Genomic DNA, 19,489 nt, shown 5'->3' with positions numbered 1-19,489 from the left:
CCCTTCAAACCCCGAAAAAACCCTCTTTCAAACCATTGGTATTCCCTTAGTGTTTGACAAAGATACGTCTTCTTTCAAATGACACCAATTGGAGTCTCTATTCTGCTTTCTTCCAAGCATCTTTTTGCTGGTTCTTTGACTTTCAGAGTTTCCTTGCTTCTTTCCATTTTAAGTATATTTATATATATATATATATATATATATATATATATATATATATATATATATATATATATATATGTATGTATAAAGATAAAATGGATATACAAAGATGGTTACATTCTGGTCATAGTAAATATACTTCTCCCCTCACCGTATCTTTGTAAACAACTAGCCTTGCTTTCAAATTCGTACGTTCATGAATCACTAAATAGCGGGTTCGGAGCGTTCGTTCTGGCACATTTTGCTTCGAAACAAACTTGATGTGTTTCAATTCAAGACTAATAGATATAATACAAAAAAGAGATGGATGGGCTGATTGTGGATTTCTAGACCTGAAAAAAGCTTTTGATAAGGTGCCACACAAGAAATTGCTAAAGAAATTAGAAAGTTATATGAGCTTCTTTGTGGACAATACAAACCTGTTGAAAAAAGTGAACACTGAAGACAATTGTGAGATGCTGCAGAATGATCTCAATAAAGTATGGGGATGGAGCAGGAAGTGGGAGATGGAATACAATATTAAGAAGTGTAGTATAATGGAATTTGGAAGAAGCAAAAAAAAGAATAGTAGGATCATATAAATTGGGAGAGGAAGAAATTAAAACAGTGGAAAATGAGAAGGACCTGGGAGTCATTATTATGAATAGTATGTCCCCTCAGAAACATATAAAAAAGAATTTGGAGAAACTTATAATTTAATAAGAACAATCAAAGTGGTATTTACATACCAGGATGAAATGGTGAAGAAAATACTAGTCACTTTGATAAGACCAAGATTGGAGTATGCTGCGACAACGTGGTCATCAAGTACAAAAAATGTATAACAAAACTTGAAAGAATACAAAGAGCAATTACGAAACTGGCACCAATGCTCTCAGAACTATCATATGAGGAGAGGTTGGCAAAACTTGATCTACAGCCATTGGAGCATAGATGAGAGAGAGGAGACTTGATAACTATTTATAGAATCATGAAAGGCATGGAAATTATTGATAGAGAGATAGAGAGGACCTAATAAAATGAGATGGTAGAGATACAAGAGGACACGGAAAGAAAATAAAAAAAGACAATTATAGAAGAGACCTGAAAAAGAACAGCTTTCCCCACAGGATAATAGATGTTTGGAACAAGTTAGATGAAAATGTGGTGTGTGCAAAAATGATACACAAATTTAAAAACAGTCTAGATAAAACGAGATATGAAGATGGGACACCACAAGCATAGCTCCCCTTCCCGTAAAATACAACTAGGTAAATATATATATTTATGTATATTTATATATATATTACATATATGTATATTTATATATATATACATATATATATATATATATATACATATATACATATATATATGTATATATATATATATATATATATACATATATATATATATATATATATAATATGTATATATATAATAAAATATATACATATAATATATATATATATATAATATATATATATTTTATAATATATATATATATATATATATATATATATATATATATATATATATATATATATATATATATATATATATATGTGTGTGTGTGTGTGTGGGTGGGAAGAGGAAAGACTGAAGTCTTGCTGTGAGTTTTATTCTTGACTAGTTTATATATATATACATATATATATATATATATATATATATATATATATATATATATATATATATATATATATATATATATATATATGGTTGGGAAGAGGAAAGACTGGAATCTTACTGCGAGTTTTATTCTTGACTAGATTATATATATATATTTTTATATATATATATATAAATATATATATTTATATATATATATATATATATATATATATATATATATTTATATATATATGTACATATATATATATATATATATATATATATATATATATATATATATGTATATGTATGTAATGATAATAATAAGGATAATTAATGATGATAATAAAGATGATAATAATAATAATAATAATAGTAATAATAATAATAATAACAATAACAATAATAATAATAATAATAATAAAAATAATAATTACAATAAATTCGTTGACCCTGGTCTCCGTTGCAGAAGACCAACAGCCTCCAGGAAACTACCAATAGCCTCTGGCCAGGACCATAATAACATTAGCAATAATAATAACAGAACTTAACACAAAGATGTAGCTCCATAGCTGACACAACTCTTCACACTAATCTTCACCACAACAATCATTAAATGTAGAAGTTTTAGCATTAAGATAAAAATTTCAACATTTTAAATACCTACTCAATACATACCCTTATTCACTCTTCTCCTCCAGTCCTGGGGGGAATCTCTCCTGAAAAGTTCCTATGACCAATATGAACCTACTATATTGTCTCCTGAGAGACACAATTCTCTACTATGGCCATCTCCTACAAAGGTGTCTCTTTGGTCTTATCCATTTGAGGTTACTATCATGATAACAGCAAGGATAATAATATTAGTCAACAAAGATTGGAGCTACAATGCTGGACATGCCCATCATTGCTCTGGAGAGTAGGACTGCAAGAAGAGGATATCTTCAGATCAGATGGACTACTGGCAAATACCTTATTTCTGCACTTGGCCCCAACATGGCACAATTTCCCCATCTACACAAGGAGGTGCAGCTCAATGGGCCAGCTCCTGGTCTCCAGACCTGGACCAGAAAATCACTCTACTTACCCTCCTATGTAACTCCTAATTATCTCTCCCTCCTATATATCTGGGTTTTTTTCCACACCAGGTCAGTATCCTAATACCTGCCCTCCCACTTCTCCTATTAGCTAATGACAGAAACCAAGGGTCTTACACTTGCCACACATGCACAAAATCCATTAACTACTCACATACATCTATTAAATACAACACATCATTCTTGGTTTAATCTGACATGCGTAATACTTTCCAACACAAACCAGTACACAAAGAATTAAAGATACTTGGGACACACAACACATGCACCCAAAACTCATCAATACAAAAATACACCCGGAATATATTACATATACCTATCTATATACCAAAAGACATCTTCTCCCTAACAAAGGAGGTAGCAGCCAAGGCACACACTCACTGTCCACCCTTCAGGAACATATTGTAAATAAACCCAGACAAAATCACAAATACACACATGGAGCTCCTTCACTTCTTACACAAGCACAACATTCATACAGTGCTAATCCAAGACACAGAACTATCTATTTATCTATATACTAAGGGCTTATCCCTCCTTATACAGTGCTAATCCAAGACACAGAACTATCTATTTATCTATATACTAAGGGCTTACCCCTCAAAGTCAAAAGCACACACCCATTCCTACCCATTCCACCACCTTCGTGGATAAAGGTTCATTCCTGTCTCCTGCCCATTGTCCAGGTCAGAAGCAATGCAGCAAGATACAGCACATCCACAACAGGACCACTTCACTCACGCAAACCCCCCCCCTCACCATCCCCTCATGCAGAAAGTAGAGAAGACTGGGAGAAATCCCTTTGGGCTGGATCAAAATATCATCTATACACAACCATCCACCACTCACTCCTTTATCTTCCCTTCTCCCTTCCTTGTTCAACAGACATTCCCCTGTTGCTCAAAGCCCCTTTCACCCCACCTATCCATCTCATCCTTGGTCATCCCCTGAAGTTCACTCCACCAACCTCTGCTTTTCACACTTCTTTTGCTAATATTTTTTCACTCATTCTTTCCATGTGTCCAAACCATACCAATCATCTTTCATCAGTCCTATCTGCCAGCTCCTTTTCCACTCTAGCTCCCCTCCTCACTCTATCCAGCTCTGTAACCTCTACCATACTTCTCAGATACTTCATCTCAAGCATATTTAAACTTCTCCTTTCTAACTTTCTTAAATTCCAAGTCTCTGCCCCATAGTGTCATAGACACAATCACCCCTTCAGATAATCCTCTCTTTGCATCCAATCTCAGATGCCTATCACTCATGACACTTTTCAGTCCCCTTAGACATTTATTTGCTTCTCTCAATCTAAAGTTTACCTCCACCCCTGCTCCATTTCCTACCACATGCAACCCTAAATACTTAACACTGTCCACTTCCTCCAGCCTCTCTTCTTTAAGACTTACTTCCAACTCACTGCCATCCTCTCCTCTTGTACATCTTGTCACCTTACTTTTACCCATTTTTACCTTTAATTTTCTTCTATTACACACCTTCCCAAGCTCCATCATTAGCTGCCTTACTCCCTCCTCTGACTCTGCCAAAAGTGCAGTGTCATCCACAAACAATACATGGCTCACCTCCCACTTCTCTCCACAATCTCTAACCATCTCCAGCCTCCTGCTCATTACCCTTGCATTTACTTCCAGTATCATTCATTGAAAGAATGCTGTATGACCAAATGTAGATGTGTCACAAATGTCCCCATCAAATAACAGATTGTAGCCTTGAGTTTCACTAAATGGAAAATCTGCAGCCCCGGTGGCTGGCAATGGTCATTCAGCCCTCTCTCAAATCTCTCTGAGAAAAAAACTTTCTGTCATCTGTTGTATTTATGTAGGACTGTTTCCAAGTCATTCAATGAAAGTGGTAGAGGAAGGGGAGCAGTCACCAATTGACAGCTTTCACATGTGAAAAAGTCTTAGATATACAGCTGAAGTTGATAAAGAGAGATTTTGGGCCCAGCCCGGAGACCGTCAGCTCCTCATCACTGCACCTTCAGATGGAAGTAAAGGGGTTGACAGGTTTTAAAAAATGGACAGCTTTGCTATCCATCTTGCAGGATCACCATAAGCAGGTACCCACCATTGGTCCCTCATGTAGCCAATACTCTAGCGAATAGACTTAATAATACAGAAGCAGAGGGCTGAATTCAAAAGGGGAAAGATATGGAATCAAGTTCTGCATAACTGAACCACTTTTAAGGTGCATACCAATTTATGCAAGACACACATTTCGGTACCCCATTGGAATTATTTCCAAGCTACACACCGGCTAGTGAGATTTGAGACACCCACTCTGTCATGTGGTACTAGTAAAATGAAGAGAATGGCCATTATTCTTTTCCCCCCAGGAGCTGGAGAGGCTGTCTATAACAAAATCAGGTTCATCAGGTGATCCCCATGTTGAAAATTGGGATATTTTCAGCCCTTGAATACCTTAAGGAAATGAAAAAAAGTGGGCATATTCACAAACTACAGGCAAACCTCATTATATGATTGTTGGATATGCAATTTTCTGCTTATACTGTACAAATATTTTTTGTTGAGATTGCAATTTTTATTTATAATGTTTATGATCACCAGTCACAAGTTTTTAAATATACAACTCAATCCTTCAGTTCTTCTAAGATGATTCAATGTTCAAATCTAGTTATCTCTTGTTTACAAAACAACTGATTCTTCTGATCTCTAAAGCAGTGCAACAGAGGTACTAGGGTCAAGGCTATAGGCATGCAGAGCATTTGCACCACCGTGACAATCCTCCGCTGCTTACTCTACCTCACACTCTCCTGTCTCACTTACCTGCTCTCCCTTCTAAGCTAGTTCTCCCATGTCTGCATAGTCTACCTGTCCTTCCTCACCTGATCTTAAGGTTGAAAAGTGAGTGCTTTGGTGTACCAAGTGTCCTCTAGATTTGATGAATAAAGTATTACATGTATCTATTATTACTTACCTACTCTTTACTATATCATGTTAGTAGTTTACATATTTGCCTGATTCATTTACCTAATTATAATCTAAAGGAAAAGGGCTAAACTTGTGGGGTCCTGTCTCTTTGTTTCCATCTGTCAAACTTCACTTTAAACTAATATATGGATTTATCTGTCTAACTGTAATATACAGACAGGAGATATGTTGCTGGGGACTCTATCTCTATATCTCCATTTATCAAGTGTTGCTTTCTTTCTTAATCATGTTGTCTACCTGGCATATTTATTCTAATTTGTTCCACAAATTAACACATCCATGCAGAATGTTACATTTCTTACCATCCTTCAAGCATTCTGTGTTCTTTAGCTTTTGCAATGCCTTTTTGACATCCTTTCATCCCTTACTAATACATCCTATCTATGCTTTCCATACTTTGTACTGCTCTAAAGACAGCTATCACTTCATCTTTTTTTTTTTTCTTTTTTTTTTTTTTATGTGGGCAGCTCCAATTTAATTCCTCCTCATATGTACATTTATAGGGGATGAAAATTTATTCTTTCACATATGTAATGTGGCCTGGAAGCACATCTCAACTGAATTAATGTTATAATGTGTACTCTGTGATAATTTGCTATACAATTTTTTCCTGGAATGCAGTTCCATTAATAATGAGACTTGCCTGTATAAGAGTACATACACATATGTATACACATTACATAATATGCACACACACATTCAGGTATAAACTGTAATTATAAATGTATTTTCTGTACATACAGATATACATACATGTATGGATGTAGGTATACATATAAATATGAATATACATACCGCTACCTCTCTTTGTATGCAGGTTTAGAGCACACATTTTTGGAATAATGTGTGGTAGAAAAGAAGGGGAATTTACATTGAAGTCAACTCTCCTTTATTAAGGGTAATTGATAACATAAGACAACAGTGATTATGGAAACCACACTTATGGAACTTAATCATCAATACATGTCCAGGGCCCTAGATTTTATCTGCTATCCCTCACCTCCCAGTGTCCCCTAATTTTATATTACTGTACCTTATGTTAGGTGTCAGGGGTAATAATAATAATAATAAGGATAATAGATATGATAATGATAATAATAATATTAATAATAAAAATAATAATACATACATATACCAAAGGCTTTTTCCCCCCTTACAAGGGAGGTAGCCAAAAAAGACAAAGGCATAAAAACCATTCCCACCCATTCCATCCCTAATACACTCCACTCCCCTCCACCCTCCCTCTTAACTTGGCACCTCCTGGATGACGGGTCATCCCTGCATCTGTCCACTGCCCTGGGTTAGAAAAAGTGTCGCAAGACACAGCAACTTCAGCTACAGACATTAGAGCAAAGAAGAGAGAGAGGAGACTTGATAACTATTTATAGAATCATGAAAGGCATAGAAACTATTGATAGAGAGGATATAATAAAATGGGATAATAGAAATACAAGAGGACATGGAAAGAAAATCAAGAAAGACAGGTATGGAAGAGATCTGAAAAAGAATAGCTTTCCCCACAGAGTAATAGACATTTGGAACAAGTTAGATGAGAAGGTGGTATGTGCAAAAACAATACATGGATTTAAAAACAGTCTAGATAAAATGAGATATGAAGACGGGACAGCACGAGCATAACTCCCTTTCCGTAAAATACAACTAGGTAAATACATCCACAGCAAGACCGCTTCATATAATCGGCGACATCCCCCCTCTCCGTCCCCCCATGCAGATAAGGAGAAGGGGAGAAATCCCTTCATGCTGTGTCAAATTTTTCTCACACATACTATCTCACCCCCCATCCCCCACCCACTCCACCTCATGCATCACAGCCTCATCCACATACAATCATTCTCCATTCATCCCTGTCTTCTGTCCTCTCCCATCCTTCCTCCACAGACATTCCTCTCTTCCCCAAAGCCCCTTTTACCCCATCCATCCATCTCATCCTAGGTCGCCCCCTCATGTTCATTCCCTCCACTTCTGCCTTCCACACCTCTTTTACTAGTCTTTCTTCACTCATTTTTCCCATGTGTCCAAACCCTCCCAACACTTTCATCCAACCTATCTCCCAACCCCCTTACCACCCCCGTTCTCCTCCTCACGACCCCCTCATTTCTCACTCTATCCAGCCTAGTAGCCCCTATCATACTTCTCAAGACACCTCATCTCAAACTAGTTGTTATTGTGCGGGATGAGTAAGCTGTGTTTCTTGTGTGACAGGTAAAGGAAATTCAGTTCTTGAAAAAAGTATAGTTTTGGCAAAATGGAGAAGGAAAAAGAAAAAAGAGTAATAAATGAACCAACGAAGAGAGAACTGGATAGAAGCATAGTGGAAAGTCCAAGAAGTGTCATCCCCAAAAGAACTTGTTTGATAGATACTCCAAGTAAAAACCAAAGGTGGGAAAATAACAGTTTTTCAGGGTTTCAAAGAAGCCCAGGTGAAATAGGTAAAAGCTTAGATATAGAGAAGTTAGATATAGTAATGCATTAGGAAATCGCGAAGTAAATGACTTAATGGAAGAAATCATAGATTTAAAATTGGATTACTGAGCTGTACTTAGGGAATTGATTACTTTGCGTAGGAGTAATGAGCAAACAATTAAAGAATTAAGTGACCTAAAGAGCAAAATTAAAATCCTTAAAAGAGAAAACAAACGAATGAAGAATGAGGACAAAAATAAAAATGAAGAACTGAAAAAGGTCAAAGAGCAATTACAAGTAGTGACTGGAAAGGTTGAAGAGTCAAAGAAACAGACCTAATTGAAATAATTGAAATAGTACAAAAGCAGATGGAGGAAAATACAAAAGAAACAGTTATGAAAGTAATTAATGAGAAGAAAAATTGGGTGAGAGATAGAGTTGACAAAGGTAAGTGCATTGTGGTCCATGGTATCCAGGAAAAACATGATATGTTTAGATACCAGAAAGAAAAGGAGAAGAAGGAAATAACTAAGGACATTTTGAAAGAAATACAGAATGAAGGGCAAAATTTTGATAAAGAAATTGACGAAATCCACATGATAGGCAAATATTCAAAAGAAAAACAACATAGACCTCTGAAAATAAAACTAAGAACTCAAATGATAGCCGAGGGGGTATTATTGAAAGCAGTTCAATTGGCAAACGGCGAGAAATTCAAACATATATGGATAAAAAAGGAAATGAGTGATGAGGAAAAAGAGAAAGACAAAGCTCTCAGAATTGAAGCCAATGATAAAAATGAGAAAAGAACAGACAGAAAAAAATAAAATAAAAATTCGGAGAGTGCTGGACTTGAGACTGAAAAAATGGTACATCAAAAAAATGGAAACTTAAACCAAAAAAGAAAAGAAAATATGAAACTAAAAGTGGCATACACAAATATCGATGGCATGATCTCTGGAATTAATTAACTAAATGACTATCTAGAAATAGAAAAACCTGACATTATGGGAATTGTAGAGACAAAACTGAAAGGACCTCTATCAACTAGTACAGTGGGACAAGGTCTATACAACCACTGGGTGAAAAATAGAACAGAAAAGCAGGGAGGAGGTGTCATGATATTGACCAAAAAGGGTCTAAATGTGAAAAAGATTAATGAAGACCAAGGCAATGTAGAACTAATTATGATCAAAATTGTAAACAAAAAGATGAAAAACAGAAAATTTGTAGAGTGCATGTACTACCAAAAACACAGGCTTGGTCAGATAGCGAACATTCTAAATCACTGGAAGACACAATGAATGTGCTAAATGAGTTACTGAATGAGGGTGGTAACATAGTAATCATGGGTGATTGTAATGCAAAGGATATAATCTGGTAAGTAATGATAGTAAAAGGGGGAGAAGAACTTTGGAGCAACATTCTACTGGATATGACCATCGAATACACCTTAATACAATGGGTTATGGAAAATACTAGATATAGAAACAAGGAACCATCGAAACTAGACTTAATATCAACTTCTAAACCAGATATTGTGAACAAAATGGAGTATAAAACACCAATTGGAAAGAGTGACCATATACTAATAGAGTCTGAATTAAAAGAACAGAACAATGTAGGTAGGAATGATAAACATAGAGACGGAAGATTAATGTACAACAAAACGGATTTTGTAAAACTAAGAAAAAAAATCCAAAACACAAACTGGGATAAATTCTCTAGAGGAAACAAAGATGGAAGACAAATGGAACATATTCAAAGAAAAGTACAAGGAAGGAATTGATAAATATGTACCAAAAAAGAAACAAAAAGATTGCAGGCCAAGAAAGCACAAGAGGAAGATGAACCAGGTGATCACAACCTTATTCTCCTGTGTTCAAAGTAGATGTTGCAGGCAAGGTCCCAAAAGAATTACAAGATGAACTTGGGGTGGAAGAGAAGCAGGTAGCAGCAGAAGATGTAGGAGGAGACCAGGGAGGTGACTCCCAAGCAGAAGAAATGATCTTTGAGATGGCTATAGATACAGAAGAACTCATCTGATTACAACAAGAGGACCCAGAGCTGGAGGAGGTGTGCCAAGCAGCTGAGGAAGAGGAGCAGGAAGAGAAGTATAGTGAGACCAATTTGGACAATCTTTGTTCGTATTTTAATCTGGAGAGAGTTGGTGCCACCTTTGTTGTTGCTCTTTGTATTCTTTCTAATTTCTTTATATTCTTTTTTTAATACTGGGTGTCGATAGTATTGCTGCATACTCCAGTTTTGGTCTTATTAATGTAACTAATATTTTCTTAATCATTTCCTCATCCAAATAGTCAAATGCCACTTTCATTGACCTTAATAGGTTAAAGGTTTCTCCAACTATTTTATTGATATGTTTGTCCAGTGACATGTCTTTGCTGATTATTACTCCAAGGTCTCTTTCCGAGTTCACTTTTTTGACTTCTTCACCAATTTTATAATTTCTCGATATTCTATTTTTATTTTTTCCAAATTCCATTAAACTACACTTCTTGATATTGAAGTTTACTTCCCACTTTTGAATCCATTTCCAGGTTTTGTCTAGGTCTAACTGTAATGATTCACAATCTTCCTCGCTTCTTACTTTCTTTAGTATTTTTGCATCATCTGCGAAGAAATTCATATAACATTCCACTCCTTCATCCATGTCATTTATATATATGGCAAACATGATTGGAGCCAATACCAAACCTTGCGGGACACCACTTATTTCTTCCTAGGTTGAGTATTTGTTTCTAATTACTACCCTCATTTTTCTCCCAGTCAAGAAGTCTTTCATCCATTTCAATAACTTTCCTTTGATGCCACCTATTGATTCTATTTTCTTATTAGTTTTTTTGGTGGTATTTTATCAAATGCTTTTTGTAGGTCTAGAAAGGCACAGTCCGCCCATCCATCCCTTTCTTGTATTATTTCTTAGTTTCAAATAGAAATAGATCAGGTTTGTTGTACATGATCTTCTTTGTCTAAATCCAAATTGACTTGGATTCAGTATATTTTTTTCTTCCATATGTTTAACCCATCTACTTTTGATAGCTTTTTCACATATTTTTGCTATTGTTCTTGTACAGAAGACTGGTCTCTACTTGGTTGGATTTTCCTTGTTCCCTCCTTTATATACTGGTACAATATTTGCATTTTTACAGTCCTGTGGTACCTTTCCTTCTTTGTGTGAATGATATTATGATGCAGCCCAAAGGGATTTCTCCCCACCTTCTCTTTTTCTACATGAGGGGACAGAGAGGGGGGTCGCCAATTAAATGGAGTGCCTTTGCTGTGTCTTACTGCATTGCTTCAGACCCAGGGCTGTGGGTGAGGTGCAGGTATGACTCGTCATCCAAGAGGAGTCAAGAAAAGGGGGGAGGGGTGGTGAATGGGAGTGAAGTATGTGGGAAAGAAATGAGTGGGAGTGGATTTATGCCTTTTGACTTTGGCTGCCTTCCTTGTAAGGGGGAAAAAGCCCCTTGGCGTATGCATATGTATGTATATACCAACTGTTGTGTTCACATGAACATATAATTTTTGAGTTCTTTCACACATGTCTAACTACTGCAACATGTAGTGCTTGAATGCTTTTTTTAAACAGTACTTCATAATAAAGGTATGATTTTAACACAACTTTCATAGCTGGTAAGCTTGTGCTAGTTGAAAATCCATGTGAACAAGTTGCATAAACACGGCAAAGGAAACATGGACTGGAATTGAAGTGTTTATTCCTGATGTTTCATCTATTGACTGACGTTTCGCCTATTGAAGTCAGGAATAAACGCTTCACTTCCAGTCCATGTTTCCTTTCCTTTGCCATGTTTGTTGCTAGCTGTAATGTCAGTAGTAGCACATGTAAGTGTACTCTATTATTACATATTTAAACTATACAACCCCTTATGTTTACCTTCATTTTAATGGAGAAAACTATTTTGAATTATGCGATTCTTACAATATGTGAAACAGAATACTACCCTTATGTAACAAGAGAGGTAGCTGTAATGCTATATAATATATATATACATGTACATACATACATACATATATATATATATATATATATATATATATATATATATATATATATATATATATGACTACATGTGTGTGATTCACCACAGTCTTGGATCACATGTTGAGCTCATGATCAACAATATTACCATCCTGCATGAGCTCAGAGGTCATATATAATCTGATGTACAGGTAATGCTGTGACCTTACACTTACAAAATAAATAAATAAATAAATGATAATAATCCCTGACTGCCAGACTTGAAGTACTAGCTTGCAGTGCAGCAATACTTAATTTTTTTTTTTTCAACATTGAGTAGGATTCAGATAATTGAGTCAGCAGTTGAGAATGATACCACTACTGTCACACAGTGAATTTACCTAGTTGTATTTTATGGGAAAGGGAGCTATGTTTGTGGTGTCCCGTCTCCATATCTCATTTTATCTAGACTTGTTAAATGTTTCTCAGGGGACATATTATCTATAATAATGATTCCCAGGTCCTTCTCATTTTCCACTTTTTTAATTTCTTCCTCTCCCAATTTGTATGATCCCACTATTCTTTTTTTTGCTTCTTCTAAATTCCATTATACTACACTTCTTAATATTGAATTCCACCTCCCACTTCCTACTCCATTCCCATACTTTATTGAGGTCACTCTGCAGTGACTCACAATCTTCTAGTGTTCACTTATTTCACCAGTTTTGCATCGTCCACAAAGAAGCTCATATAACTTTCAATTCCTTTATCCATATCATTAATATATATAGCAAACATTACTGGGGCCAAAACTGTTCCTTGTGGAACTCCACTAATCACTTCATCCCAATTAGAATGTTTGTCTCTTATCACCACTCTCATTTTTCTTTCATGAAAGAAATCTTTCATCCACCCTAGTATTTTGCCAAGTATTCCTTCTGCAGTTTCTAACTTCTTTTGTAATTTCTTATGTGGCACCTTATCAAAAGCTTTTTCAGGTCTAGAAATGCACAATCAGCCCATCCATCTCATTCTTGTACTATAGTATATCTATTAGTCTTGAATAGAAACACATCAAGTTTGTGACATGATCTTCCTTGTCTAAATCAAAATTGCCTTAGATTTAGTAAGGTGTTTTTTCCCAAATGCCTTACCCATCTTATTTTGATAATTCTTTCACAAATTTTAGCTATTGTAATTGTAAGAGAGACCAGTCTACAGTTAGTAGGGTCTTCCTTGTTTCCCCCTTTATATATTGGTACTGTATTTCCTCTTTTCCAATATTCTGCAATTTTTCCTTCTTTCAATGAACTGCTTATTAGACTATGTATATTGTCTGTTAGTTTGTTCCTGCATTCTCTCAAAATCCAGTTTGCCATTTCATCTTGACCATGTGATTTTCTAACATTGAGATTACTAAAGTGATTCATTATTTCTTTCCTTGTTACTTCTATCTCTTTCATAGGGGGAATTTCTCCTCCCACTTGACATCTCTAAGTTGTATATTCTCCCCTGTAAACACCGATTTAAAATGCTTGTTCATAATTTCTGCCATTTCTATTTCCTCTGTGTATTCAACTCCTTGTCATAGTTTCACTAATTCTTGTTTGTTTTTCAGTTTGTCTTTACAAATTTATCAAATAGTTTTGGTTGATCTTTACATTTTTTCTATGACATCTTTTCGTATTTTCTCTTTTCTTCTCTGCGCACTTGTACATATTGATTTCTATAACTAGTATATATTTTTCAGTTTGTCTTTACAAATTTATCAAATAGTTTTGGTTGATCTTTACATTTTTTCTATGACATCTTTTCATATTTTCTCTTTTCTTCTCTGCGCACTTGTACATATTGATTTCTATAACTAGTATATATTTTCCATTTTTCAGGTCTTTTGTCTTTCTTTTATTTTATCCAAGCTTTATCCCTTTTGTCTTTTAACTCCCTACATCTTTTGTTGTACCAACATTTTACATATTCTTTTTCTTGTTTTTGTCTTGGAACATACTTTTCCACTCCTTTATAAATATTCAATTTCTCTTCTACTGTTGTTTCCTCCTTGCGAATCCTTTCCCAGCCTGCTTTTTGAAAGAATTCTCTTATTTTATCAATTTTTTTTTCCATACATCAATCTTCCCTTTCTATATTATTTGCTTTTTCCCATGTATTTTTCCTTGTTTAGTTCCAGTTCAACTAATATGTGGTCACTTTTACTTATTAGTGTCTTATATTCAATCTTGTCCACTATTTCAGGTTCTGATGTGATTATTAGGTCCAGTCTCAATAGTTCTTCCTCATTTCTATACCTAGTATTCTCTTGTATCCATTGTGTCATTGTGTGTTCTATAATCATATCAAGTAGTACATTTCCCCATAGGTTGTCTCTACCTTTCATTGTCATGTCATCCCAGCAGATTTCTTTACAATTAAAGTCACCCATTATAACTATTCTTCCTCCATCTTTCATTATCTTAGGTAGTGTTATCCTTGTGTCTTCTAGCATATTTTTGTGTTCTCTCTCTTTCCATGAAGCCGTTTTAGGAGACACATAATTTACCACAAACTTCCTGCTCTTCTTGTTCCTGTCCTCTATTTCCATCATAATCATCTCTGCTCTATTCTTTCCATATGTTACATTCCTCACATTTATATCCATCTTAGTTAGGAACATAACTCTACCCCCTTGTTTTACCTCTCTGTTTTTAATCCGATAATTATGTATGCCATCTACACTGTTGGGTGGTAATGGATCTTTCAATTTTGTCTCTACAATTCCCATTATGTTCAGTTCTTTTTCTTTCAGGTTATCATTCAGTTCATTCAAGCCTGTTATCAAGCCATCTATATTTGTGAGACACTTTTAATTTTCTGTTACCTCCATCCTGCTTTCTGTTTCCCTTCCGTTTTTCTCTGCTATGAACCATTTCCTCACTTTCATATCCACTTCTCTCCAGTAGAATTTCTCTTTATTTGACTCTGTTCTGCTCTTGTTTTTTTCCTTAGCTTCTAGTCTTTTTGTTTTCTCATCCTCTCTTTTTCTCTTTATTCATCTCTCTTTTTATCCATATTGTACCTGTTTATACTGATCACTTTCTGCTAGTTTCCCTGTTTTTGAAAAGATATTCTCTGCTGTTGTTTGTGACCTGAATTTAACCTTAATTGTTCTGATCTTGTCTATATTGTATTTTCTTAATCTATATATTTCTTCAATTTCTTTTCCTATTTCTTGTTCATCTTCTTGAACTATTTTTAATACCTTGTTTACTTTTTCTTTCTCCTCTTTTACTCTTGTAGTCCTATTTGGATTATGCTTCTCTTCCATTCCTAATATAATTATACATTTCTTTTTATCTGCTAAGTCTCTTACTATATTCTCCTTCTCTCTCATCACTTTAATAACTGTGTCCTTAGTTTGTTCCTTCATCTGTTGTTTCACTATATCTCTAAATTCAATTTTGTTGTTCTCTTGGACTTTTTTTTTCATCCAATTACCTACTTTGCTATGAGCTCGTTATTCTCTTTATTATTCCTCTTTAATTCCTCATTCTCATCCTTTACTTCTCTTAACTGTCTTTTTAATTCTTCTATTTCTTTAGTTAGGTTTTGATTCTCCTTCTTTAGTTCTTCCAGTTTATCAACTCTTTGTGTAACTAGTGTTAGTTGGTTAAACCTAACCTCCCATGCTTTGTTGATTTTTTTTTCTCTCTCCTCTAGACTTACTAGTCGGAGAGGTTGTCATCTTCTCCCTCATTAAATCCATAGAAGTAATTATCTCCTCTTTCCATTGAGCTGCTATTATCTATATTTCTACTTTTAATACCTCTGCTCACCTGTTTGACCTCGTCTGTGTCATCTGCAGATCTTTTGTTGACACTCCTTCTGATGTCCGTGGCCCGTTGGTCCCCTTCTTCATTTTCTTCCATTTTCCTCAATAATGTCTCCCCTTCTCCTTTTTCTTCACCTGCCCACTACACCACAAACTTTCCTTTCCCTACTAATACAACATAGATACTCCCTCATCGCTGAAATCCATGAAAATTGCATTTTTTCCCCCAGAGTTTCAATCTTCACTGTCAATCCAATGTGTGTGCATATCATATGTATATACATTTCATTATATACAAACATATACTTAGTAATAACATAGTACATATACGTATAAAAATATCTTACTATTATTTTATTATTACCTGTCTTTGAAGTAACGCCTACACCCCAGAGCCACCATTTTCATTGCAGATTCAAGGATAAAAACAGCTGTGAAGAAGTAGTTGAATATCTGCAGAGCATACTCCAACTCCTGTTGAAATAAACACATTATTCAATAATGGTTTTCCTGTTTATGGGAACATATATCTAAAAATTAATTAGCCTAGCCCAGTAACCACATTCTAGTAAGAAGAAAATTCACACACACATGCACACATACATAATGAAATTATGTTAAAGGACTGAAAAAGATTGATGGACCAAATATCTTGAAAAGATAAGTATTCAAACAGAATGTTACTTTGGCTTCAGATCTGGAAGGTTGTGTGTGTCAAACTATTTAAGCTTTTACTCAAGAGTGATTGATGCAATCCGAGAGAGAGAGAGAAAGAGGGATGGGTGGATTGTGTATATTTCTACCTAGAGAAGGCATTTGATAAAGTACCTCACAGTTGACTCATGTGGAAATTGGAGCACGTTGGTGGACTGAGAGGCAAACTACTCAAATGGATGAAATATTTTTTTGAAGGAAAGATATATGAGGACAGTAGTAAAGGATAAGATGTCAAGATGGAGAGAAGTAATGAGCAAAGTTCCACAAGTTTCAGAGCTTGCATCAATAATGTTTCTTGTCTATGTCAATATGATGGAAGGAACAACAAGCTATGCCAACATGTTTGCAGATGATACAAAACTCATGAGAAGAGTGAAAAATTAGGAGGATGGTAGATTATTGTAAAAAATCTAAACACTAGTTTTGTATGGAACCAAGAATGAGAAATGAAGTTAAAAAAAAAAAAAAAAAAACACCTTCAGTACAATGACACCTACGTAGGTGTTATGAGGTGTGAATGGGTATGCAAAGATGCCTGCATTGGCGTCTTGATTATATATATATATATATATATATATATATATATATATATATATATATATATATATACATACATATATGAATATATTTGTAGTTGTACATGAGTAACTCCTGGATTCTGTGAACTAGTTTGATTATGTTTTCTGTGTTTATTATTACTCAAAGTAAAAGAGCATGAGTCAGACAGTAGTGATTTTATATTTTATAATGCGGGTAGTGTGATGCAAATTACATAATATGGCAGGTGATGCTGCATACAAGAATTTGAGTTGTACTGAGGTGGTTAAACTACTCCCTGGGAAGTGAACCCATTACATAAGCAAAAGAGATCTGCTTAAAGATGAAAGGGCTTTAACAGGTCATGAGAGCAAATTAAGAAAGACATTTCTAAAGTATGTAAACCAATACAGTTTTCCATAGAGTCAAAATCTAAATATGATAATTGAAAATCAAGGATATAGAATAATTTGGAACTGTACATGAATTTGAAGCTAGCTATGATAAAAAATTAGAGAACAGGAGACAGGACCCACCCAACATTTATCCTTTCCTGGATGCTACAACTGGGCTTGAAGAGGTCATGGACATATATTAAGAAAGACCACATGTTTAAAGGATGTGAAGAAATACAGTTTCCCATAAAGATGTATAAATATGTGGAGCTTAGGTGATAGAGCCCAAGCTCAAACTATACATGAGTTCAAATCTAAATATGATAATTGGAAATCAAAGATATAGATTAAGTTGGAACCATACATGAATTTGAATCTAGATGTGTTAGAAAATTACAAAATAGGAGACAGGACTCAGTGAGCATTGCTCCTTTTGTGTAAACTACAATTAGGTAAATACAACTAGGTAAATACAACTAGGTAAATACACCCTTTCATCGAATGGACGGAGAGAATTGGTGTTCCGAGGAAAAAGGAAAATCTACGTGGATCTCAACGTCCAAGAGGTGCCTTTTTGTATTTATAGGGAAGGGGAGTGCTCGTGGAATAGTGGGGAAGTGATAGAGAAGGAGAAGGGAAGGGATATTGAGGGAAATGGAAGGAAATGAGGAAGAGAGAGACATGGTCCAGGAGGCCAGGAGATTTGTAAACAAGAGGCGAACTGAAGACGATGACTTTGGAGAGGACAGGATCAACAAAAATGTAAAGATTAGAAGTATAGATAAGAGCAGCACAGTGGAAGGTGATGATAATAGTTTCCAGGGATTTAAAGAGGGTGGGGGGGATAACAACCTCCCCCGATTGACAAGACTAGAGGAGAAACTTGATAAGATGATCGAACATTGGGAGGATAGGTTCGGCAACGTAACCAACATTGCGCAGAGTTGAAAAATTGGAAGAACTAGAGAAGGCAAACAAAAACTTAACTAATGAAATTGAAGAATTAAAAAGACAGTTAAAAGAAGTAAAAGAGGAGAATGAAGAATTAAAGAGGAATAGTAAGGACAACAAAGAGGGTTGGAAAAAAATCCAAGAAAACAGTAAAGTTGCATTTATTGACATAAACAACAAATGAAAGAACAAACTGAAGACTCATGGTGTAGTGGGCAGGTGAAGAAAAAGGAGAAGGGGAGGGATTAGTGAAGAAAATGGAAGTAAATGACGAAGGAGATGAACAGGCTTCCCCGGATGTCAGAAGGAATGTAAACAAAAGGGCTGCAGATTACGCAGGTGAAGTCGAAAATATCTGTAAAGGCATTGCAATTAGAAGCATAGATAAGAACAACACAATAGAAAGTGGAGATAATAATTTCCATGGATTAAATGATGGAGGCGATGACAACCTCCCCCTGATTAGCAAGTCTAGAGGAAAAACTACAGAACATGAACAAACAGTGGGAAGTTAGGTTCAGCCAACTTACACATATTACGCAAAGAGTTGATAAATTGGAAGAACTAAAGAAGGAGAATCAAAACCTAACTAAAGAAATAGAAGAATTAAAAAGACAGTTAAGAGAAGTAAAGGATGAGAAAGAGGAAATAATGAGGAATAATAAAGAGGATAACGAGCCCATACCAAAGTAGGTAATTGTATGGAAAAAAAAAGTCCAAGAGAACAACAAAATTGAATTTAGAGATATAGTGAAACAACTGATGAAGGAACAAACTAAGGACACAGTTATTAATGTGATAAGAGAGAAGGAGAA

At 35.1% G+C, this 19,489-nt stretch overlaps 1 protein-coding gene across 16 annotated transcripts in view; it reads right to left on the bottom strand.

Annotated features, from left to right (window-relative positions):
* The window catches only part of Ca-alpha1T (Ca[2+]-channel protein alpha[[1]] subunit T), a 448,394-nt gene that overhangs the window by 131,328 nt on the left and 297,577 nt on the right, over nucleotides 1-19,489 (bottom strand). For all 16 annotated transcript variants that reach the window (XM_076189508.1, XM_076189521.1, XM_076189510.1 and 13 more), the window contains one exon: nucleotides 16,439-16,548. In XM_076189508.1, coding sequence (XP_076045623.1) covers nucleotides 16,439-16,548 — 110 coding nt within the window. The remainder of the gene's footprint in view (nucleotides 1-16,438; nucleotides 16,549-19,489) is intronic.

This window comes from Oratosquilla oratoria, chromosome 8, assembly GCF_046742065.1.
Source record: "Oratosquilla oratoria isolate Oo_2021 chromosome 8, ASM4674206v1, whole genome shotgun sequence".
Lineage (NCBI taxonomy): Eukaryota > Metazoa > Arthropoda > Malacostraca > Stomatopoda > Squillidae > Oratosquilla > Oratosquilla oratoria.
Note: the sequence above shows the minus strand (reverse complement) of the source record. Positions and strands in the feature narration are given on the sequence as shown.